This window comes from Trichosurus vulpecula, chromosome 5 (assembly GCF_011100635.1).
Source record: "Trichosurus vulpecula isolate mTriVul1 chromosome 5, mTriVul1.pri, whole genome shotgun sequence".
NCBI lineage: Eukaryota > Metazoa > Chordata > Mammalia > Diprotodontia > Phalangeridae > Trichosurus > Trichosurus vulpecula.
In genome coordinates, this window is record NC_050577.1 from 213112529 (window position 1) to 213138046 (window position 25518).

The following is a 25518-nucleotide window of genomic DNA, read 5'->3' on the forward strand; positions in this document are numbered from 1 at the left end:
AATACAATTCTGTTGTTTCTTTCCTGAACCCTTTCCCCGATAACTAACAGTTGTCATTTATTCAGTGCTTTGAGGTTTGCATAGTCTTTAACATATGTTATCTCATTTGATCCTAACAAGCACCCCTTGAGGTAGGTGCTATTATCAGCTCATTTTACAAATGAAAAAAAGCAAGGCAGATAGAAATTAAGTGACTCATCCAGGGTCACATAGCTAGCAAGTATATGAGGCATGATTACAACTCAGTTCTTCCTGATTCTCTTGCATTTTCTGCATACATTTCATATTTGATTATGTATAAAAGGCAGTGTAGTATGATGTCTGGAGAGCTGTCCTTGAAGTCAGGAAGGCCTGGGTTCAAGTCCTGCTTCTGACACATCCTGGCTGTGTGACCCTGGGCAGCAAGTCTTTTCACCCCTCAGTGCTCAGGCAACTCTCTCAGACTTATTGCACAGAAGGTGCCAAACTGCACAGGTAGTGGGGATTGGCCTCATCTGGAAGTTCTCTACATCAGTGAAATCTCAATTACAGGTCTAGTTCTCCTTCCTTTTCTGTGTATATGTTGTTCCCCCCCTTTCCCCTATATTATAACTTCCTTGAGGGCAAGAACTACTTGTCCTGTTTAGGTTGTTGTATCCCTAGGCCCTAGCACAGTGCCTGGAAACAGTAGGAGTTTAATTAATGCTTGTTGAATTTGAATAGAATTGAATTGACTAAATTATGGAGATGCCAGTTTTATCTGATGCGGTCACTTTTTACCTGTTCTTGTGCCCAGCATGGCACAAGGCACATGTTAACACAGAATAGTACAATGAGTTTGATGCTGATGATGATGGGGGCCCATGGACCTGGACAGAGCAGGCTTTGAATATTGTAATCCTGAAGGCCACCCTGTAGACATTCCAGGAGAGACAGTCTTCTGTTGCCTGAGGTGCCAATTCTCTGCATGTTGTTTTTCCCATTGGGATGTGAGAGCAAGGAGCATGTATTTGCCTTTCTTCACATCCCCAGCGCTTGGCACAGTGCCTGGCATACAGTAAGTGCTAAATAAGTACTTGATGATTGACGGACTGCTTTCTTAGACCACTGGGGACTTGAGTTCAGCCACGGCTGTGAGGGTCAGACTGGACGGCCTTTTGGGTCCCTTTCATCTCCAGACCTGTGATCCTATGAGCTCTGTGCTCCAGACTGCTGGTGAATCAGCTTTGAGGCTGGGGAGAGCAGCCATCCTAGCAAAGCCTAGCCCTCCAGTCTTCTTCACACATCCTGTTGCCCTTTTCAATAAGGGTACATGCTGAGACGGCAGGAAATGGGATTCAGGGAGGACCCAAAGCTTGTCTTCAGTGATTGGATCATATATAGTCTGATCCTTTCCATCTATTCCTTCTCAAAGGGTCATAGTTGAGAGCTGGAAGGGACCGTGGAGGTCATCTGGTCCAACTCCCTTATTTGACAGATGAGGAAACCAAAACTTAATGACATGGGTGGCTGAGCCAGGATTCAAACCCAGGTTCTCTAATTTCCCATCTAGTCCTTTCTTCACTGTCCCATGCTGCTAAGAACTTATTGACCAACACAGGTCACGACCCCTTTATGTCTCAGTAAATGTTCTATGGCAAAAAAGCATCCCCCTGTGGTCAGCCTGGTGATTAGCTTCTCCAGCCTTAGCTGGGTAGGCTGGGGCTTGGAGAACAGCCCCAGGCCTTGATGCTATTAACATTTGCAGAATCAATCTGCTTCTGAGTTTCTGGCAGAAGCATCCATAGATTGTCTGGAATTCTTACTGACAATATGCTTCCCTAGGTCAATGAGGAAACTGCCCACGAATCTCATGTCACAGTACTGTGAATTAAAAAGCTATAAATCTTATCTTTTTATCAAATACCTTCCTCCTCCTTCCCCTGCCCCCCTACTAGAAGACACAAATCTCACAAATGATATAGGGGCTTACGGAAAAGGGTAACTTGTGATTTGTTTGATTTTGACTTTGATTTCAGCATCTTATAAAAAGCAGGATATTTCTGTTTGGTTTTTAATAGGTACATTTTTTCTTTTTTCAGAACTGCATCTATTTCTCCTTGAGAAGGAGCTTTCAACCTTGAATGATGAGCAATTGGCATTTTCACTGGTTTCAGGTGTAACTCAGTCAATTCCTACCTTCCGTGATAGTAGAGATCTTTAATTAAAACCCTTGGATGCATCTGAATGTGTTTTTTTGTAACCTGTACTTTCTCTTACCCTCTCTTTTTGGTAAATAAAATGATAGACTTCTTTACCCCAAATATGAATGTGTATCTTATTTTGAATAGTTTTACATATGGAATCTATGAGAGCAGCTAACTTTGAACTTTGGAAACAAATCAATCAATGCAGCCTTGTGCAATTGTATACAAATCTAATGCCTGTAGTAGACAGTAAGGTAGTACAATGGTTAGAGTACTGGATTATTCTGCCTCCTTTATTTACTTAGCTGTGTGGCCCTGGGTAAATCACTTAACCTCTGTCAACCTTGTTTCCTCATCTGTAAAACGTGGATAATAATAGCACTTACCTCAAAGGGTTGTTGTAAGGGTCAAATGGGATATGTAAGGTGCTTCGCAAACTTCAAAGTGCTCTATAAATGTGAGCTGTTATTTTTATGTTCTTGTACACACATACACCCACCCCCAACCTTCCCAAATATAGCCCAGGCCCTTCCCAACTTGTTCACTTGGATTGCTGGATTCACTGCGGGTTTTAAAGGTCCCTTGTTTGGCTTGATACCCCACCCAACCCAGCTGAGTATGTAAATCCAATTTGTATTGGTCAGGCCAGCCAAACAGACAAAGAGTAAAATATTCAACTGTAGACTAAAACAGTGAGTAAGGGAATAGGAGAAAGATGTCCCTTCAGCTTGTTCCAGTCGGCCAGGAAGGAGAGGTCTCATTCTTCCTGCAGTGGGCATGTCAGTCCCTGCTTTCTCAGTGGTTTATGTTGCACTAATATATATGCAAAGTGGGACATGCGACACCAAAGAGAACACACACACACACACACACACACACACACACACACACAATGGCGGCCCCCATGATGCAAGAGCAGCCAGAAAGTCAGGAGCAAAGAGCAGAATTACAAAGAATAAGCCTGGCCTGAAAGAAGATAGGAGCAGGCCATGGGAAGCCACAGGAAAGGATTGGGGAGAGGGATAGAGGCCCTGGGGAAGGATCCAATCAAGCAGAGCTCATTCAGAAGAGAAGGGAAGATTTCTGGAGCATAGAAGACAGCTTAGCATCTCGAAGGTCCAGAAAACTATTGACTAACATCTAAGGTACCATGCTAGCACCTCCCCGCAGTGCAGTCTTCAGATGATGGAAGTGTGCTGTAACAATGTCCTCCTGGGACCCCAGCTGATACAACCACCCTGAAAGAGCCCTGACTGTCAACCATTGGCTGAAGACTCTGGACAAGGCACTTAGTTTCTGTGGGCATCCATAGACCTCAGTTTCCACCTTCTGTAAAATGAAATGGTTGGATTAGGCTGGAGCATCTCCAAGCCTGCTTTGCTTGAGGCAGCTTGGTGTCCAGTACAGGACAGAGAGCACCAGGCTTGGAGTTAGGAAGACCCGAGTTTAAATCTGGCCTTAGATACTTTCAAGCTGTGTGATCCTGGGCAAGCCACTTAACCTCTGTTGACCTCAGTTTCTTCACCTGTAAATTGGAGGTGATGATGATAGCACCTAGCTCCCAGGGTTGTGAGGATCAAATGGAATAAAGTTGTAAAGTGTATTTCACACCTTGAAGTATTACACAAATGCTAGCTGTTATCATTACTATTCTAAGATGCTTTGACTCTGAGGCTGACTCCTACCTAAGAACTGCTGATGCCAGGGAGGCTTCAATGTGTTGTGCTGTCAAATCCACAGAGGTCAATACAGAAGCAAACAGAATTTTTACACACTGCTATTTTCTTTGAACAGCTGTGAATAATGGATCTCACCGGGGAGCTTGGCATCATCATGAGCACAGTCCAAGAGGCCCAGCTGCATTCTCCCTCCTTAATAAAGAAAAAAGGAGGATCTGTTCTAAGTTCCACAAACAGCTTAATTCAGCAAGCTTCACTGTCCTCATCGATAAAATGAAGCAATCAAACTAGACCATCACAAAGTTCCTTTCTTCTCGAGATCTGTGGTACTACAGTCAGATCCTTCCCTCTGGCACTTCAGAGCTATGCGACCAGTGCAGATTGCTTAGAATGAGGAAGGATCAGACTAGATGATTGCCAGGATCCCTTCCAACTCTAGGTACAGCTATGATCTAGGACTAGATGGATATTTAAAGTTTTGCCTGACTGTAAATTGATGATCTTAGGAACTTCCATTGGCCTGGGATCCCTGGTCATGGTGTGCCCACCAACAGGAGTGTAGATTAGGGAGGGGGCTGACATAAGCTCAGGTGGTATAGGAGCCAGACAGGAACTGTTGCTCAGGCTGTTGAGGGCTCATCCTACCAAGACCCTTTCCCAGTTTCTCCAGGGTGGCTCTGAGTGAATTCTAAAATACATGATTAAATTTATTTTCTAAAAACAGTCAACATGAGACTCTTGTTGGAGCTATACCAATCCACAGTCAAGAAAAGGACTGGCATGGGGAAGAAGGATCAGTAGGAAGAGCACGATTGCATCCCTACCTGCAGTACTTTAGGGGTGTTCCAGAGAATTCACTTCCATCCGACGTAGGCTCAGATCGGTTTTCAAAGTCAGAAATGAGAAACACGGACAGGCTGGCGTTAACATACCCAACCATGCATCTATGAAAAAACCAAATATCTCTCAATTAGTACATTAAAAAATAAACTCCTAATAGGACGTAGAACTCTGTACTAAGGAAATCAGTAGGTGAGACAAGGGATAATAAGAAATAAGATTTATATAGCATTTTATATGTGCCAGGCACTGTATGCTGAGCACTTCACAATCTCTGAGGAGGTTGCCTGAGGCACAGAAAGGTGAAGTAACAGCAGCATTTATACCGTGGTTTTTAGGCTTACAAAGTGCTTCACATGTTGTTTGATTGGAGCCTAGCAACATCCCAGTGAGGTAAGCGCTCCTGTTTTCTCTTATCCCCCAGATGAGGAAGTTGAGGCCAAGAGAAGTTAAGGGACTCGCCCAGGGTCATGCAGTTAATAAATAATGATAATAAGAACACTGCTAATAATGACACATTTATATAACAGTTACTGTGCGGCAGGTATCATGCTAAGCACTTTACAGTTATTTTCTCATTTGGAGAGAGGTGCTGTTATGTCCATTTTACAGGTGAAGAAACTGAGGCAAACAGGGTAAGGGACTTGCCTATAGAGACATACAGCTAGTCTGTGTAGGAGGTAGGATTTAAACTCAGGACACACTGACTCCAAGTCCAGAGCTCTACTTTTCCGCCTAGCTGCTTCCAAAATAACCTGCCTCAAGTTACACAGCTAGAGAGTGCCAGAGACAAGATTTGAACCAGTGTCATCCTGATTCCAAGCCCAGGCGCCTGAAAATGATCTTTTGTCAGGGTCATTTCTCATTTGATAATTGTCACCCTCCCTCGAATTACTCTTTGATGTTTTGCTTGTTGCATTTCCTTCAGCTTATAATTAACTCAATTTGTTTATTTTCTGAATTCAGCTTTTCTTCTACAGCTTCACAGATCCAGGTTATGTTCTAAAAGCAAAAACAGCTTCTAGTGGCTGATTTTTACATTTCGGTCTTGAATGTAATCCACCCCCTCCAGGCCTGTGATTTCTTGGTGCCAGTGGTTCCTGGGGAGGAGCTATCCTCACAGGTCGATACCTTCTCTGAAACTTGAGGTCTTACTTAGACGAGCAAGGGTTCTTTCTCCTTTCTGTGTGTGCCGGGCACATCTGTGGACCCCTTCTCAGAGCAATGTTTCCAAATGCATGAAATAAAATAGGATTACTAAGGAAACCAATTACATGGAAAAAGACATCAACAGAATGACATTGGGGGTTGTGATTTTCTAATGTATGACCTTGAGATGAGAGCTGGGGTCATTCTACAATCAGTGAGTGAGTAAATGAAAAAGCATTCATTAAGCTCTCAGTATCTCAATAGGCATTTAGGGCCATAGTGTAAGATCCCTCCATGTCCCCTCGTGGGGTGTGCCCACACAGGACCGTCATCTTCAGATCCTTCATAATGATTACAACAACAACACTTAAACAGTGGTTCAAAGGTTGCCCAGTGCTTCACTGATGTCAGATCATTTGGGATTCTCATACCAACCCTGCACGGTGGGTTCTGTTATATTCCCATTTTGCAGCTAAGGAAACAAGTCGAGAGATGCACAGGCACACAGCTAATAAGTGTTTGAGGTAGGATTTGAACTCAAGTCCTGAGCTCTATCTTCTCTGCCACCCCCTGCCTCAGGTTCTGTTTGCACAGGTATACCAATGTGCTCCCTTCTCCATGAGGTCTAAGCTCCTTGGCTGCTAGTGCCTCCCAGGGCGCCTTCTATCTCTAGGCCTGGTGTGTGTTTTGTACATACATATACAGGTGTTGTGTACGTGCCTATATAAGCATCTCTCTCTACTAGGAAGTCAAGGGCTGTTTACCTTCTGTTTTCTATCCCCAGCACTTGGCATATAGTAGGTGGACGAAGGGAAGCACAGAAACCTGGCTGTTGGGTGCCCCCCAATCCTTTAACCAGAGTGGCTCAAGCACAAACATAGTCTTGTCTATTCAACAGAGCATCCCTAGGAACGTCATTTCTCAGATCATGGGGGAAGCCTGTGACAGATGAGCTGCCTCTGATTGGTGGAAGATCCAGGGTGATTTGGGACTCCTCTTCCCCCTCATCTATTTAATGTCAATGAATACTTGACAGGACAACATATTACTGTCTGTGCTGATTATTCATTGTCACGGAGATGATGCTTTCATTCTCCCTTTGCAATATTTGAAACCCAAAGAATTCCTTGCCAGTCACCTAGAGCACAAGTTGAAAGTGGGTCCAGAGGGTGGAATAAATGCTGGCCCAATGAAATGGAATGTTAATGATCTCCTGCATTATCATCTCATAAACCAAATGGCTTCAGAGATGATTAAAGTGTCTGCTCACCTACAGCAGTTTTCTCTGGTCACGCACTCAACTGAGGGATAACGGGACATCTGCTGTGGGCCCACCGAATGTGCTCCCCTCCTCATTCCTCGCAAATGAGTTGGAGTCATGTTCATACTACAAAGTCATTACTGGTAAAGGCTGTTTATCATGCATCCTCTTCATATGCCAAAGCTTACAAGCACAGGATGATGTTATTAGTCAGCACCTCCTCTTGGATGCAAACCAAAAAAGAAGGAGGAGGGATATAAATGGGAATGCTATTAGACATAGTGCACCATAACCAGAAAACATTAGAGCATCAGCACAGTACAAGGGAACCAATGCTAGGTGGACTCAGGTTCAAATTCTGGCCTTGCCGCTTTCTATTTTTCTGACCTTGAGTGAGACACTCAACCCTCTGTGCTTCAGGCTCCTTATCTGTAAAATAAAGGAGTCTTTCTAGAAGGCTTGTGAGATTCCTGATCCTGTGAGTGTGACAACTAGGACAGATGTTGTAGGCTGCTCAGGCCAAGGCATGCATTTTAGAGGTGAGGAAATTAAGGCAGGAAAAGGGAAGGCAACTTCCCAGCGTGTTGGAATTAAGAGTCAGGAAGACCTGAGTTCAAATCCTGCCTCAGCCATTTGCTAGCTGTGTGAAACTGGGCAAGGCATTTTATCTGAATCTTAGTTTCCTAATATAACAAGAAGTTAATATTGGCTCTACTCCAACAAAGTTCTTTTAAGGAAACTGTCAATTATAAAGTCCTATATGACTGGAGACTCTTGCTTTTAGGCTAAAATACAAATTCCTTTGTATGGCATTTAAAGCCCCTCATAATCTGGCTCCATTCTACCTTTCTGGGTTTTTTAGACATTACTCCTCTTCCCATGTGCTACATTCTGGCCAAAGTAGCCTCCTTCTGAATGTTTGGAGGCCACCTCTGTGCTTTTGGCCCAGGCTGTACCCTGTGCCAGTGATGCATTCCCTCCTTTTGCCTCTGAATCTTAATATCTCTTGTTAGGTTCAAAGCTCCATTTCATTGTTCTTAAATGTGGCCTTTTCCTGATCCCCATAGTCACTTTGTATTTACCTTTTATATTTATATTTTATGTATATATGTTGTTTCTACCATAGAATAGATCTCCTTGAGGCCAGGGACTATTTTGTTTCTATATTTGTGCCTGATCTATAATAGATGCATTATAATGGGAACTAGCATTATTATTTATATCATCATCATCATCAGAACTTCAAAGTTCTGCCCCAGTCTTTTCCCACACCCTATGTTTCCACTCTTCTTTAGCTTCCTTGTTTAAAACAAAATTGAAGGGCTTTAGTGCATGGGAAGAGAAGCTAGGTAGTGCAGTGGATAGAATGCTGGGCCTGGAGTCAGAAAGACTTCCTGGGTTCAAATCCAGCCTCAGACACTAGGTGAGTGGCCCTGGGCAAGTCACTTCACCCTGTTTGCCTCAGTTTCCTTATCTGTGAAATGAGCTGGAGAAGGGAATGGCAAACCACTCCAGTGTCTTTGCCAAGAAAACCCCAAATGGGGTCAAAGAGAGTCAGACACAACTGCAACAGCTGAACAACTACCACATGGGAAATCAGATAAAGCAGTGGGGGCAAACTCTGACAATACTACTAGGCCAGTCACAAAACCTTACCTGCTCTCTGTGACTTAAGGAAAATGAGGCCTATTTGCAAAGAGTTGTCTACACTAAAGCAACAAGTCTAGAGCACGAGTCCAGGGCATGGTCTCTGTAATAGCTAATTATTTATCATAGGATTTACTCAAAAGAGTCTCCTTGGTTCAAGTCAACACAGCTGAGCAAGTTATTTAATAAAAGGTTATTATGTATAAAGCATTTTATGCCTCAGAGGTGAAGCCAAACCTCAAAACATCTGAGTAAAAATTTGTTGTCTAATCCTGGTCAATTCCCTATCCTAACTCGATGAATGATTGGAGTGGTTATTGGAGCTAGAGAGAGCATCATTCTCGGTTGTCAGGGCCCTGACCCAGGGCCATCCATTAATTCAAATCAACCCAACTCAAACGTTTATTGTTTCCCTTGTGTTGGACACTGCTGGACCTTGTCAATATGAAGACACAGACATGACAGGCTCTTTCTCAAAAGATGAATACACAAATAGATACAAGGGAGAATGTGATAAGGAGAGGAGAAACAGAGGTTTGTGTATGGACTTGTTCTAAGTGAGTAAAAATTATTAATTGTTTTAGAAAATCCTTATCTAGAAACAGCATGTTATGGTGGAAAGAGAAGGACCCAAGAGAAAGGCTTGCAGTTCAATTCAGTTCAACTCCATGAGGCAGCATGAGGTCCTGGGGAGAGGGCTGGCCACAGAGCCAGGGAGAGCTAGGTTCAGACCTTGCCTCTCATGCTGGCTGTGCGAGCAGAGGCCATTTATTTTTTTCCACAAGTGGCTCTGCCTACCCTGGGGTAAAGCTGGTCAGCTGAAATCTCATCCCCCTGAAGACTGATTCAGTGTTTGATACTCGGCACCCTCTTGGCTCACAGCTGCCCTTCCCCTCTGATTGGAGAACCCTCCCGTTGCCTTCCAGGGAGCTTTTCATTTTCTGTTAGTGGCTCTGCTGGCTTTCGTCTCCCTGGAACATCATGTTCCATGGCTGGCACTCCCCTGTAGTTCTCTTGCTCCCTGTGCCCCCAGTTTGAGCTTTCTTTTATGGCCTGTCTCCTCCCCATCAGAATCAGGGCATGCAAGCCCTGTGCCGAACACAAAGGAGAATGTGATAAGTACAGTACAATCTCAATTCAGCTCGTCTGTTGTCTGAATGATTTTGTTAGATCCTTCAGTATTGACAGAGAGAGAGAGAAAAGCATGATACCCCAGGGCTCTGAGTGGGACAGGCTGGCCACTTTCTAGCAAGGGAATGCAAAGGGATCCAGGAGACGAGGTGGGTTTAACTGAAGGCCCATTGTGCTGGCTTCATAGTTTGTCTCCAGCCAGCCTAGAAATGCCAGTCCTTCTGCCCGTACATTCACACCATTCATGTGATTTCCAGGGAACTGGGCCACCAGAGTGATTCAGCCAGTCTAATTCTCCTGCAGTTGTATCAGGCTGGGTCAAAGCCAACAGCCCTGAATGACATTCACTTTTTAACTGTATGATATGCGGGGTTAATTCACAAAGCTTGTTTGTTGAGTGGCATATTAAATCAGATTGTGACTCATTTCCTGTATTCAGGAGAAACTTGTCTCGATCACAGAATTACAGTTGGAAGAGATCACCTAGTTCAGCTCTGTGATTTTACAGAGGAAGCAACTCTCATCCAGGGAAGTGAGGTGATGTCTCTGAGGTGATACAGGTGGTAAGTTTCAGAGGCAGGATTTGATCCTGGTTCCTCTGACTCCATAACCTGTGTTCTTCTAACTATAATCCACTATTAGATCTATTGTGCTCACAACTCCATCCTCGCAGCCTTGACAGCTGTCCCTCTCCCAGTTTTATCCCTGCCACAAATATTAAGAAATGAATGGCTAAGCACACGACGGCTCAGTGACTCACACTTACTTTTGTCCAGCTTCTCCTTGGCCTGCACAAGGTCCGTATTTATAAGCGTAAACCAGGCGAGGGATGAAGTCAGATGTTATGGCTATGACAAATGCATTTGTGATCACAGAGAGAATCCCGATGCCTTCAAGAATCCCATACCAGATTCCTGTGCAAAGAAAAACAACGATATTTGATAAGCTCTAGGAACAACAATCTCCTAAGCAGCAAGCCTCTCTATTGCATCACATGGCCTGTTATCATCATCATTATAGTTATTATGCAAATACAAAAGTAAAGTAGGCTCTGTCCTCAAGGAGCTTACAATCTACCAGAAGAAGTCTGAGTTGTATGTTGGGAAGCAATTTCTGCTGCAGCCTTCACTGTTTGCAGGCTCCCATTCATTGTCCCATAAGATGACAGGGGCAGCCAGACATGAGGCCTTTTATTCTCCAAAGGAGTCCTAGAAAGAGAGTCATCATGCACAACGGATAAAGTCCTCACAATCTGACACTTAAGGCAAAGCCCTGGCCTGAGGTGACTTGGAAAAACCTTGCCCAGTTGAGTGGGCAGCCAATAGGCCATGCCAGTTCATTATCAGTGGTCTCTACCATCTGAGCCAAGAACATCAGCAGTGGAGGCTGCCCTTGTTCTTCGGGATCCATTCTTGCATTTCACAGCCTTTGCCAACACTACTCATTCCTAAATCCTATTAACTTCCAGGACAAAAGGTTACCTTCATGGTTGAAAAGCCTGAATTTAGAGTCTCTATGGCCACTGCTCAGAGAAGAGTTTAATAAATCCAGTGCCCCAGAGCATCCTTTTTAGAACCACAGGAAAAAGGGATAAGGAATGGACATCTCAAACCACCTAATCTAAAGAGAGCTGAAAGTTTATTAAAGAAAAAAAAAGAAGAAAAAGAAAACCAAGGTTGAGTTTACTAAGAAACAGGAAAGGATATCTACTGCAAATTGTTTTGCATGCCTCTAGTAATTTACATATTGTCTCCTCTGTTAGACAACAAGCGTTAAGCTTCTTAAAGCTTAAAATCACTCTAAGAATTTTGGGACACCCCATACTAAATGCTTACTATGAGGGGGCCAGTCAATAGTCATTGAGTAAGCTATGTGCTGGGCAAACTGTGCCAAGTGCTGAGGAGACAAAGGAGAAAAAAGTCCCTGCCCTCAAGGATCTGGGGAAGACAACGTGGAACTAACGAGGTGCATGGAGGATATACATGGCAATCACGTTTCCTGTGTCTTCACTCAATCAAATGCTTGATTTGTTGCTTCTTTTTTGTTAAGGTATCGAAGCTTCAAATGGCAGCAGGACTTTGGGACACCTTGTATGTGTTTCTTAGCCATCTGAATGAGGAAAGTCTTAACTGTCCCAAAGACAGTGTAATTTCTCCTTAAAAGTCACCCTTTACAACAACAATAATAATGACTTTATAAAAGGCTTTGAATTCTGCCAGGTGCATTATAGTCGGCTGGCCTTCCCAACAGCCTTATGGGGCAGTTATCTCAAATACTGTTTTTTTCTGTTTTAAAGATGATGAAATGAAACTGAAGCACAGAGACATTAAGTGACTTTCTCATGGCCACATTACTAGAAAGAGTCAAAAGCAGAACTTGAACCCCAGTCTCTCAGACTCCAAGTCTAATGCTCCCAGAAAAGAAGAATTTAAGAAATGGAAAGAACATGCTAGCCTTCTACATCAGCCTATCCCTAGAAAAGAATCCCTTCTACAACTATGCCAAGCAAGGGATCATCTAGCCTTAGGCCTGAAGATCTCCAAAGACGGGGAACCTACCACCTCCTGAGCGAGTCCATTCCACTTTAGGACAACTCTAATTGTTAGGGAGGTTTTCCTGACATCAAGCCTAAATTTGCTTCTTTGCAACGTCCATCTCTCTCTTTCTCCTGTTTCTTCCCTCTGAGGCCAACAGAACAAATGTAATCACTTCTCTACATGACATCCCTCTAACTACTTGAAGGCAGCCACCATGTCTTCCCTGAGTCTTCTATCTAACATGCCATTCTACCTCTCACTTGAACAAAAAATGAAAGAATATTTTTTCATAGGCAATCACAGATTCATTTTCAACACATTGTGGAAAAACCAATATTCATGGAGTAGGCTTTGTTATTCCTAGTTTAATAACCCATTGGACAATGTTACAACTTGTGACGTTGATACAAATTCCTGCTGTCTCACCTATGTCTTTGGCTCTTGAAGCTAAAGGTCGCCTCCACTGCGTCACAAATTTGTATGCATCCAGTCGGATTTCAATAATGTTGTTCAGTAAGGCCAGGAGTGGTGCCAAGGGGAAGGCTGCGACAAAGATAGTGGTGAAGCCAAACTGAAGAACTAGAAAAGGGAACAGGAAAAGATGACAAACATTGTCAGTTTTCATTCCTCCCTTGCAGAAGGCTTATGGCTATCATTAGAGCTATCATTGTTCTCAATATGAGAGCATGGGGTAATTTAACAAGCATTTATTAATCAACTACTATGTGCAAGGACCAGTGCTGGGGACAAAAAACAAAACAAAAATGAAACCTTTTCTGCCCCCATGGAATTTACATTCTGTGGAACAGTATAATTTCAGGTGATATATAGAAAAAGATGAAATACATCTCCTGAAGCTAAAACAACTAGGTTAGAGATTTGGGGGGAGGGATAGCCAAGCTCATCTTTTTTTTTTCCTTTTTTAATCATCAAGGCAAAAGACAAGTAGCTGTTGGAATGACCTCTCCCTTTCTACTTGTTTCACTTTTGGGCCTTCCCAGCAATCCATTTGTGGTGAAACAATGGAAGAAGTAGCTAATTTACCGGCTGGAAAGAAAACTGGCGGGGGGGGGGCAGGAGGGGTCTATTTTTCACAATGAGAACATGAATATTGTTCAACACAAACTGGAAAAAGGCTTTTTGGAGAATAAAGGCCCTTGGAAGGCATATCTCCATGACAACAACAGTTACTTGAAAGATGGAAAAATATGGTTAGTTAACTGGTTGTTTTGGTCTACATGGCACCAAAGAATGGGCTTGATGGAGATATTTCCCAAACTAAATGCTGGTGAGCCATCTGAATTAACTACACTGACCTGTTTTAGTGCAGTGTAGACAATTCAGTTCAATAAACATTTATTGGAATTGAAACAAAGACACTGTGCTAAGTGTGGGAAATGGAAAGATGAGTAAATGTGGGGCCTAAGCTCAAGGAGCTTACAATCTAATATAGGAGAGTTACAGGATATGATATCGATAGCTGTAATTTCTATTTGCCAATAAGACCAAGAGAGGGCCAACTAAAGTGCTTTGAGAACTTTGAGAAAGAAATGGTTGCTTCCAATGTAGAGGATCAGAGGACCTTACTGGACCTTGAAGGAAGGATTTCAACCAGTGAGAATTAGGAAGGGAAAGGTGGAAGGGTAGACATTCTGTGCATTGGAGATGACATGAACAAATGCATGGGTATGGGAGTGGGTGGGACAAGCATGAGAGCTGGTGAGTGGTCCAATTTGTCTGGCCTGTGGAATATGTGAAGAAGAGTAGTATGAGATCAGGCTGGAAAGTTGGGTTGGGACCAAATTGTGAAGTGTCTTGGATGACATACTAAGGAGTTTATTTTTTATTTGTGAGGTAATGGGGAGCCATCGAAGATTTCTGAACAGTGGGGTGATAGTCAGCTGTGCATTAGGAACATGAGTTAGATAGAGATGTGAAGGTCAGGTTAGAGATGGGAAGAAGATAGCTTGGAGATAGGAAGACCAATTAGGAGGCTATAACAAAAGTCCAGGAAAGAGGACAAGACTCTAAGCTGGGTAGTGACACTGGAGACAGAATGGAGAAGACAGACAAATAGGACAGAAGGAAGACTTGCAGGCCTTGGCTAGGGTCTGGTGAGTTATAAGACTCCAAGAAGTGCCGTCAGGATAACAAGGAGGATGATGGTGCCATTAACAGGAATAGAGAGATCAGAGGGAGGCAGATGTGCAGGGTAAGATGGTAAGTGGAGTTAGAAGTGCCAGCAGGCCAACAAGGTAAAGATGGTCATACTTGCTACTGGAAGGCACTGAGTGAAAGGCTGGGGATAGAAGGGAAAGTGAAGCCTGCCCTCAAGGAGCTTATGTCCTGATGGGGAAATATCAAGTGAACTTAGGAGTACAGAGAATACAGGTAAAATGAAGACACAATCACAATCACAAACAGTTTCAGAGTCAGGAGATTTCTGTGGCCACCTAGTCCTACTCACACTTGGAAAAGAACATCCCATATAATGTACCCAATGAGTCGTTATCCAGACCTAGCTGCAAGACTTCCAGTGGGGAACAATCGCTGCCTCCTGATGTACCCCACTCCATTTCTAGAAAGCTCTAATCTTGGCAGTTTTTTCTTTCATCAAACCTTAGATTTATTTCTTTGCAACTCTGCCTCCTTGCTACTAGTGCTGCCCTCTGGGAACCAAACAGAACAAGTCTGATCTCTCTTCTGATGACAGCCCTTCAAAGTCTTGAAGAACTTGCCTGCTCCCTTTCCTCCCCTATAACTTCTCTTCATGGGAAGCATTAGATGTGTAGAAACACAGGGTCATAGATCATAGATTTAGAGCTGGGACCTTAGAGATCATGTCCAACTCTCTCAACTTACAGATAAGGAAACTGAGGCCCAGTGTTTTTTCTACTTCGCTGTGCTTGATGTCTTTGACTAATTCTCCTACTGCATGGACTTGAAGCCCTTCACTCTCTTGGGTGCTCGCCAGTTTATCAATGTCATTTCTAAAACATGACACCCAGAATAGAGCAACTCACATACCAAAGTTTCCAGTGCTCTTAAGATTTTTTGCTTCTTCTAGATATTCTGGATTGTCAATATCCTCCCTAAAATATGTCACCTAGAACCAAGCATAATACTCTGTTCTGATGCCCAGATTATCACCTTTCTGTTCTTGGCATTATACCTTCATTTTGGTTTGAAATCAAGTTTTTGGTGTCAGTACCTTTTGCTAATAACTTGAAATTAATTATGAATTAATATTTTAGAGAAAGCTTTAATTACACATGAGCTTAATGCATAAAATGATAAAACTAGAGAGCTCTGAAATGTTAATTTGGCCAGATGTAGGGAGGTCTCTGTTGCACACTGACTGACATTTCATCTAATTGGCCTATTTGTACTGCCATGTTTTTTGAAGGAACATAATGAACTTTTATGAAATTTGGGATATTTGATCTATATTATATTACACGATAAGTGGGATTTATACTTCTGTCAGCAGTTTGAAACAACAGGATAACCAAGAAGTTTTTCAAATGGGCAGAAACTTCTATAGTTTTTACTACATTTCCATGAAATCTGGTGCTTTGAGGGAATCTACAAATAGAGACTTATAAGAATAAAATTTGAGTTGGAAGAGACTTTAGAGGCTTCTAGTCCAACATCCTCATTTTAGAGATAAGGAAACTGAGATTCAAAAAACTGAAGTGACTTGCCCATGGTCACACAGCTTCTATCAGAGATGGAATTTGAACCCAGACTTTCTGTCTGCCTCATCAAAAATGTGACTTCACTAAGTATCCTAGTTGTTGAGTTGTTTCAGTCGTGTCTGACTCATGGTGACCCCATTTGAGGTTTTCTTAGCAAAGATATTGGAGTGGTTTGCCATTTCCTTCTCCAGCTCATTTGACAGATGAGGAAACTGAGGCAAACAGGGTTATGGGACTTGCCCAAGGTCACATAGCTAATAAGTGTCTGAGGCCAGATTTGAGCTCAGGAAGATGAGTCTTCCTGACTCCAGGCCCAGCACTCTATCCACTATGGCACCACCTAGCTGCCCTGACTATCCTAGTACTACCTAGCAGAAAACTTAGTTCCTTCCCCTTTTAGACTTAACGGCTGTGTTTTATCTGACCTTGTTTTTTTCCCGGCGCAGAGTAGGTCCGTAATGGCTGCTGAAGAATGAATGGTCGAACAGATGAGTGAAGAATGAAAAGGAATAAGCAAAATGAACAAATGTGGTGAGAATGTGTCCACAGTGATTCTTTTAGTCATCCAAGAAGCAGAGATATTATGGGAAGCTTCATGGACACGTTTCTTAAAAGTTACTTCAATGAGGTGGGGATGTCCCTCTGCCAGCACAGGTTGGTGACTTAAAGTCACAGAAATTTGTCTGGGGACACTTGCCCATGCGCACTGAGCCAGTAGGTGTCAGAGGCAGGACTAGAACCCAGGTCTTCCTGGCTGAGGCCAGCTATCGCTCTTCTCTGTCGTACTGCCTCTCCTATACACTATATAAATTTTAAAAGGGTTCAGGTTGGGCCTGCACTGGACTGCAGTGGACAAATGAAACCAAGAGTATAAAATGTAGTTGACTTGGTTGCTTGAGATCCATCCACATGGCACACCTCCATTTATGGGCAGAGAAATAATTGTTTCCCTACGTCTGCTATGGAAATTTCCCTTTAGGAAACAAGGTGGATTCTTTTTTCAAGGGTAGAAGAAGAGGAAAGGTGCTGTCAGCACAGCTGTCTATTATATAAAAACTATTAGAATTTAAAATCGGAAGATGATATGTGCAGTGGTGAACTGACCATTCCCAGTAATTACTTTTTCTTCTCAGTGTCTTCAGAAATTCCAGGCATGCTGCTCTCTCCCTTCCCAGCCCACACTCCACATCAGCCTTGACTCCCCTGAGGATGACTCCACTCAGAGTTCAACTCACTGACTAGTGAGCCCTTGCCTGGAGTCCCAGGCATGCTGCCCACTTACCTTCTGGCCTCCTCTCCATGCCAGCTGCTTTGCCCCCTGGGTACCCTCCTTCCACCTTCCCCCACGTGCTTTCCAGTTCCCTTTATGTATTGTCTTCCCCCATTAGGATGAAAAATATTTGAGAGAAGGGATCATCTTGCTTTCATGGTCATGCCTAGCAAATAATAAGCACATTCTTCCTTTCTTTTTCTTTCTCCTTCCTTTTTCTTTCCTTCTTTCTTTCTCTCCTTCCCTCCTTTCCTTTTTTCTTCCTTCCATCTTCTCTTTCCTTTCTACCTTCTTTCCTCCCACTCATCCATCCATATCTCCCTTATTTATTGGGGAGGAAGAAACAGTGCCCCAGTGCCTTCAGAAGAGTTTGTTCTATTAATAAACTGCATTAATTTTTTCATTAATGTTTAATTTGACTTTTATATCATTCAGGCATCTTGTAACTGAAATCCCCAAAACATCAGCATATATTTAGTGCATAAGCCATCCAAAAGCATTACCTATCACTTGGATTTTACTAGTGTCCAAAGAGACTTAGTTGTATTTTTTAACCAGGAAAAGTATCGTCATGGGGGAAAACTTTTAAAGTTCATTCTAAATTTAATTTCTTAGGGAACAGCTCCTTCTTAAACATAAGATGAGTCTAGTTTTTCTTGGGCTGATAAGGATAATTCCTTTTTCCTTATTTGCTATTTTCAGATAACTCATTTCTGTTCTCCAGTGACTTTGAAAGATAAGAACATTGCACTCTTTCTGGAACACTCTGATACCTGTCCACTTGATGTCAAAAAGAAATTTAACAGATTTTTCCCCCCTTTGTGTTGAATTGTCTGGTTTTTTTTTTTGCTATGGTGAAGACATAGACAGTTTCTTAAAGTAATAATCCTAGGGATCTGGAGCAGCAAAGAACTTCAGAGACCACCAGTTCAAATCCCTTGTTTTACAGATGGAGAAACTGAGGCCCAGGGAAATGAAGCAGTCTGTTCAAGGTCATAGGGTTGAGAATGGACCTAGTCCTCTGCCTCCAGAAGGCAGTGCTCCTTCCTTTTTGCCTTCTGGGGTGTGTAGCTCCTATGCTTGATTAGAAGCTTCTTGAGGACAAGGGCCATGGCTCATCCAGATTGGCATCCCTGCCAGCACTTAGGATGGTGCCCTGCACACAGTAGGTGTGTGGTGGTTTTTTTTTTTTGTTATATTACCAGTCAAACATCTTTCTGATAAGAGGAATAGATTTAGGTAAGAACATCCCAGAGGGCTAAAATTTACATTTTCAAAAATAGGCAAAAGAACATTTTCATACTCATTTCTAGGTATTCATCAAAGAGCCCATAAGCATTCATGGGCTGCAGGTTATAGTCCCTTTCCCATTGTGGGAAACTGGTTTTTCTCTGTGTGCCTTGCTCTTGACGGACTTTTCTTCTTGTCCACCAGTTCTGAATTAACCTGCATGACAAAAAAATCAATTGGAAAAAATTTGTATTTATAAAAGACTTTCCAGGCCAGTCACCATATGCAAACACAACAAAAGGAGAAATGAAACAGTGAAGATCATGTTCAAGACAAGAGAAAGGAGGACCTGGACTTCGAGGCCCCCAGAGGCAGCTGGCTTCATTTTCAAGGTGCTTTGTGTACATTACCTCAGAGTTTCACAACAGCCCTGGGACGTAATTATAACAACTACAGCCGGCAGGTGGAACTCTGAGGCAGCCGCTGGCGTGATACAGAGCATGCTGAGCTTAGACTCGGGAAGATCTGTGACCCTGGGCAAGTCACTTACCTCAGCCTTCATCTTCTTATCTCTAAAATGGGGATAATAACAGCACCTACGTCCCAGGGTGTTGTGAGGATATTATTTGCAAAGAACTTTGTGAACCTTACAAGGCTATATAAATGCTAGTTGTTACTGTTATTATTACCGTTATCATTATTAATAATACCAATGCACATCCCCACTTGTTGTGCAACTTAATGTCTTAGAGGGTCGCTGTCACCTTCCAGGTAACACTTGTGCTGTGGAATTATTTGTTATGTTTATCTGTTCCTGCCGAGTCTATTGTTGCACTTCCTAAGGGTCAGCAGCACCCCCATCTTAAAGATGAGAAAAGTGGGGCCTGGAGAGGTGGCTGATCTCTAGATGAGGGGCCTGATCAAAGGCTGGAGCCCCGCCCTGAGGCCACCCACGAATGCCACAGATCAGTGGGGAACACTGACCATGGACCCTGGGGCTGCCCTTCACCTTTAGGATCTGTGAGCACTGAGCCCGCCCCTTGGAGCCTTCCTCAGACCTGATCATTCCTGCTCTTCCCTTTCCTGCCACGTGATGGCCTCGGCCTATCTAATGGAGAGGCAAGTGTGTGTGAAGGAGAGCATCCACCATTGGGTCAGCAAGGTGGCACAGTGGACACAGCCCTGGGCCTGGAGTCAGGAAGACTCATGCTCAAGAGTGGCCTGAGATACTTCCTAGCTGTGTGGCCTTTGGCAGGTCACTACAACTCTCTTTGCCTCAGTTTCCTCGTCTGTAAAATGGGAATAGCACCTCTGTTGCAGGGTTGTTGGGAGGATTAAATGACATAATTGTTGTAAAACTCTTTGCACAGTTCCTGGCACACAGTGGGCACTATATAAATGCTAGCTATTGTCATCATCGTCCTCTATCCCATTATTAGCATTATCCAGCTTAAGCCATTTAACTAAGGTGCCAGGGTCAGCATTATCTCTGTAGCTGCAAGACATAAAGAAAATGCAAGGTATGGAATCAGAGCTTCACCTGGGGGAAGCTTAGCAGAGGAAGAGGGTGGGGAATGGTGGGGAAGGGAGGCCCTGAGCAAGAGTACAAAAGGTTGCAAAAAAGCCCTTTGAATTCACTGATTTGGGGTAGATCTCAGGCTAGGAGAGTTAGTCTGGGACTTCTCACTTCTGTGACATCCTGGAATTATTATTTGGATTTGGAACAGAATTTCCATGACGGTTTTTTAATTGAGAAAATATTATAGTTAGTAATTTAAAATAGACTACCTCATTTTTGACCTTTTCTCCTTTGGTACCTTAAGAAGCTGGAGAAGGAGAATCAGAGGCTTGTACCAAGAGACTTGAGAGATACAAATGAAGATAACAAACCACTGCCTGACACAAGAGTTGCTGAGGAGGTGGGTGACTTTCCAGGCTCATCATTGCCTGTTAATGGCCTTAGCAGGGAAGCGGGGAGTGGGAAAGGACAGGAGAGAAGGCTGGGGTGTGATAACATCTTCTTGATGATTACAGAATGTCCTAATAAAGATCCACAACACAAACCAACAGGAGTGGGGGAAAAAAAGGAAGAGAATTGCAGATTTAGATCCCCATAAAAATTAACTGTCTAAAACTGCAAACGTAGTCGAATTAAAAAGTTTTATTTATTTAATTATGACCAAGAAAGAGCTCACAATAAAATACAGGTGTGTGTATGTTGTGTGTGCCACCACAGAAGTGCATTATTTCTACTCGGATTGCATGTTATTATTAGCTAAAATCAGTGGACTGTTCAAAGGACATCTTCCGGATCTGTTTTTGGTTTTGTTTTTCATATTCCCTGAACTCTTCCTCACCCCCATGCGCTTAGAGGATCTTAGACCCAGACAGAGCTGGAAAGGACTTCATGGGCCTCACTTGCCAATGAGGAAACTGAGGCATCGAGTGTAGAAATGATTGGTCACATGGTTAATATGTCACATGGTCACATTGGTCACATGGTTAATATGTATCAGAGGTTAGATCTGAACCCTGGTCATCTGCTGTGGCAACTGCAAAGTTACAGAATGACCATCTGCTGCCCAGCGGCACATGCACAGTATTTCTGCTTATGAAGGTCATGATCAGTTCCTTGGTATAGAATGAATGAGCGGGGTCGGGAGAGCCAAGGTGTGCGCTCAGAAGAGCTTCACTTAAAGATTCTTGTAGGTTAAGCACAAACTTTACCAGCCTCTTTGTTACTTAAAAAAATCCTAGTCCTAGAAGGCAGTATGATATAAGGAGTGTTGGCTTCGATGTCAGAAGGCAGAGCTTACCACATAGTAGGTGAATAATAAATGTCTGCTGACTGACTGAGCGGGGTTCAGAACCTGGTTTGCCCTCTCTGGATCTCCATTTTCCTCATCAGTGAGGTGTAACAGACTAGATGGCCTCTGAGATCCCCTGCAGCTCTAAATCTGTGATGCTAATGATGGCAGACACATACAGCACTTGGACGTTCATAAAATACTTTAATACATTTTCTTTCATTCAAATCCTGCAATGTAGTCTTAGCCCCATCTTCCAGATGCATAAAATTGTGGCTCAGTGCCATTTCCATCATCACAGAGCTAGTGTGCGTCAGAAGCAGAATCGTGGATTTTGAGCTGGAAGGAACGGTAGAGGATGCTTAATTCAATTCCCCAGGGTCACAGGGCAGTGAGTGGCAAAACTGGGAGTCAAACCCAGATCTCTCCTGACTTCAAGGAGAGCTCTCTTTCTACCATACCACATGCCTCTTGCCATCATGGCTAGTACTGAGTCTTCTAAAACAGGTCCCACCTTCCATAATCCCAGGAAGCCCATGGTCTGCCCTAATGGCTAGCTGCCCCCGGGACCTCTCATTGGCCATCCATGCAAGGCAGCAGGCCCTGAGGCCAGAATGTCTCTTATACTTACGGGTAGCCAAGCTCCATGAAATTGTTCCAGGTCTGCTTTAGCACCATTATAATTCCCATTTGCATACAGAGATCAATAAGGCATCCGCTAGGGTGGCACTGCAATGCAAACAAACACAGAGCTCCGTTAGACTGTAAGCTCCTTGAGGGTAGGATCTGTCTTTTACTTCTTTTTATATCCTCAGCACCTAGCACAGCACCTGGCACATAGTTTATTATTGCTGTTTTTCAGTCGTGTCCAACTCTTCGTGACCCCATTTAGGGTTTTCTTGGCAGATATAGTGGAGTAGTTTGCCATTTCCTTCTCCAGCTCATTTGACATATGAGGAAACTGAGGCAAACAGGGTTAAATGACTTGCCCAGGGTCACACAGCTAGTAAGTGTCTGAGGTCAGATTTGAACTCATGAGGATGTTTTCCTGACTCCAGGCCCAGGGTTATATCTGCTGTGCCACCTAGCTGAACCTGGTACACGGTAATAAATGTTTATTGAATGACTAAGGAGAGGAGAAGAACCAAGCCTGTTTCCTCACTTTCTCTCTTCTTCCTGGCCCTCCTCACAACCCTTGTAGTGGGGGGGAGTTATACTTTTAGGTCCTCTCTCCTCCTTGACTGTACCCATGATCACATGCCAGGATTAGAGAAGTAGGGGTAGTTATGGGTTGGGGAATTGGGGTCTTAAGTGTATAAATACAAATATATACACATAACTAATATATTTTCTCTACATAAAAATCTCATACATACAAATATGCACATGAATGATTAGGTTATTATATGAATGATTAAATTAGCATCCTCTTTACCTTTTTCCCCTTCTTACCCCACCGAATTTGCCTCTGGCATAAGAATTCCCAGTTCCAGCTCTGCCCAAATCAAGGACTTTTGTTTCCCCCTTCCTTTCTTTCCCCCCAATGTTCCTTATTGGAAGGCTGTAGAAAGTTGGGCATCCAAGGAGAATACAGACCTCTTCTAGTCTCCACCTGTTTATCAGCCTCAGATAGGCACCTGGGTGTCCTGTAAACCTTCAACACAAGAGACCACATTAAAGCACGGCACACAGCACGGTCACTCAGGTCATGCTTGACACAGTCTTTAGCTCCTCTTTGAAAACAAATCACTGGGCACTGTTCTGTCACACCAGTTGCCTTAACAGGCTTCATCTCCTTACTAATAACCCTGAGAAGGACCGTGTCCTGATTTTGCTTCGTTTTCCCCCTGCCATATTGACTGTATTTTAGGACTTTTTCATCCTTCCCCAATCCCAAACGCATAAAGCCTTGATGTATTCATGAAAGGGTGTTCCCAGTGATCTCTGACCTCAGACCAGGAAGCAAGGGGAGGGAGGGGCCAGAATGACCAAGACATAATGGGCCATTGATCAAAGCTTGCTCCACCTCTCACTGACCCCTAGAGACCTAGTGTTGAAAGGGACCTCAGAGGCCAATGAGTCCAAAGCCCTCATTTCACCACATGTAAACTGAGGCCTAAGGAGGCCATAGGGTCATAGATCTAGGGCTGGAAAGGACATGAGAGGTCATCTCACCCAGCCCCCTCATTTAACAGGGAACACAGGTGAAGTGAGCTACCCAAGGTCACACAGCTAGTATGACAAAGAAATAGATTAACAGCAAGATGGGACCTCGGGAACCAACCCCTCATTTTACAGATGAGGAAACTGAGGCCCAGGCGGGACAAATGACTAAATGATTAAAGGAATAATGGGTTTTCACACTGGAGGGGAACTTCAGAGGGCATCTTGTCTAGTGCCTTCATTTTAGCAATGAGGAAACTGTTCAGAGGTGGGCTCAAGGTCACACAAGGAGTGTCAGAGGAGAGACTGGAACCTAGGTCTCTGACTTCAGAACTAGAGCCCCTTCCATTTGACCACACTGCCTTTTTCCTCTGTTTCTGGGGGACCTCTGTGATATACCCTGTTGTAAAAAGACTTTAGGAGCTGCAGATTTCCCCCAGAATTCTGGTGCCAAGTTTTGCAGTAAAACTGTGGTGTGGTTAAATATGAGTGGTTTGAGGTTTCTCCTTCAAGAACCTGGATGCCTGAACAGCTCCTTAGGTCCTGGTCCTTTCCCTGTAAGAAATGTCACACATGCCCCACCCCCCCAGCCATAGAGGGGTGCTATCTCAGCTCAGCCACGTGCCCATTCTCTGCTTCCTACATGGGATGAGATGCGTGGACTCAAGTCCTTACCTTCCAAGGAAGAATGCGATGTAAAAAGTTGAGCTGTTCAGATTGACAAACTGAAAAAGGAACATTTTCAAAGTGAAGCTGTTCTCCCACTCAGACTCGGTGCGAGGCTGTTCTGTGGACAGAGGGAGCAGAGACAGAGAGCCTTCATCTGACCCTCCAGCCACCTTTGCTTGGCCTGTTGACTAGCGCCTCTCTCACCAAGGGCCCACCACAATGGCCCTGCCAGCATTCAGGGAGGCTTACCCGCACAGACCCATGAAGGGCATTGGAAATCAAGTGCTAACTTGGTGAAACAATTCAGATACGGATGAAGAAGAAACTCTTCTCATTAACCCATCAAAAATTTAGCAGAGAAATCCTAAAAAGTTATCTAAGAAATAGAGGGATCGCTTCATTCTTTGTACTGTCTCCCAGCCACTGGAGCAGTGCCTGGCACACAGCAGGCAGTTGGTAAATGCCTGCCGATTGACTGTGGGAGAGGTTTAGGGGCTTGACCTGGGCCACCTGGCTGGTGTCAGAAGATGATTTGAACCCAGGTCTCCCTGATTCCTAGCCCAGCCCCCTATTCGCTTTGCCATAGCTGCCATTTGCATTGTGAATGTTCCTATTTTGTTGCCTCTGTTGTCTGAAAAGCTGTCTAGCTCAGTGTGAGCCACTTCTCCCATGCTTAGCTTGTGGCTGTGGATCTTTCTGGGTCACAGCCACTCTCTAAAATGTATGTGTGGGGTATGTGTATGTGTGAGGGAGTGGAACCTGACTTGGTGAAGTAATTGCCAACTGACAGAATCACAGGTTTCCTTAGTATTGAAGGCAAGGCAAAAAGTTCTGGGAGAGCAGCCTAGGCCCTTCCTAGGGGGTCTCTGTTAACCTTACACTTCATCTCTGAAATGTGCTGGAGTACATACTTTTCTTTGTGTCTTTTGTCCAGTGGTGTGTTGGTAAATGTTTAGCAACTGGCCCTCCCCCTAATAAGTATGCACTAATCTGCTTTTAAATTTATTCTTCACTATTAACATGTTCTCTGTCACTTGAATGGAGACAATAAATAAATAACAAATCAAGTTCCCATTTGTAGAGTTTGTCACTTTCTGTGGTGTAACTAAATGCTCACAATCAGCGGGTTCTGGCTCATTCCTGCTTCTTGTCCTTACTAGACTGTATCTTATTTATCAGTTTGGCGGAGCAGTGGATGGTGTCCCTGACTTACAAGCAGTGACCCTTGATTTCAAATTCTGCCTCCGGTACTTGCTAGATGCGGGAACATGG

General features: G+C 43.7%; 1 protein-coding gene across 1 annotated transcript in view; it reads right to left on the bottom strand.

The window, feature by feature from the left end:
* Positions 1-25518, bottom strand: part of ANO4 (anoctamin 4) — a 429862-nt gene that overhangs the window by 12640 nt on the left and 391704 nt on the right. Inside the window, exons 21-27 of the mRNA XM_036759990.1 lie at positions 24253-24364; positions 23011-23068; positions 22046-22143; positions 18681-18823; positions 12836-12988; positions 10639-10786; positions 4669-4788 (exon numbers count right to left, since the gene is read on the bottom strand). Of these exons, the coding sequence (XP_036615885.1) occupies positions 4669-4788; positions 10639-10786; positions 12836-12988; positions 18681-18823; positions 22046-22143; positions 23011-23068; positions 24253-24364 (832 nt within the window). The remainder of the gene's footprint in view (positions 1-4668; positions 4789-10638; positions 10787-12835; positions 12989-18680; positions 18824-22045; positions 22144-23010; positions 23069-24252; positions 24365-25518) is intronic.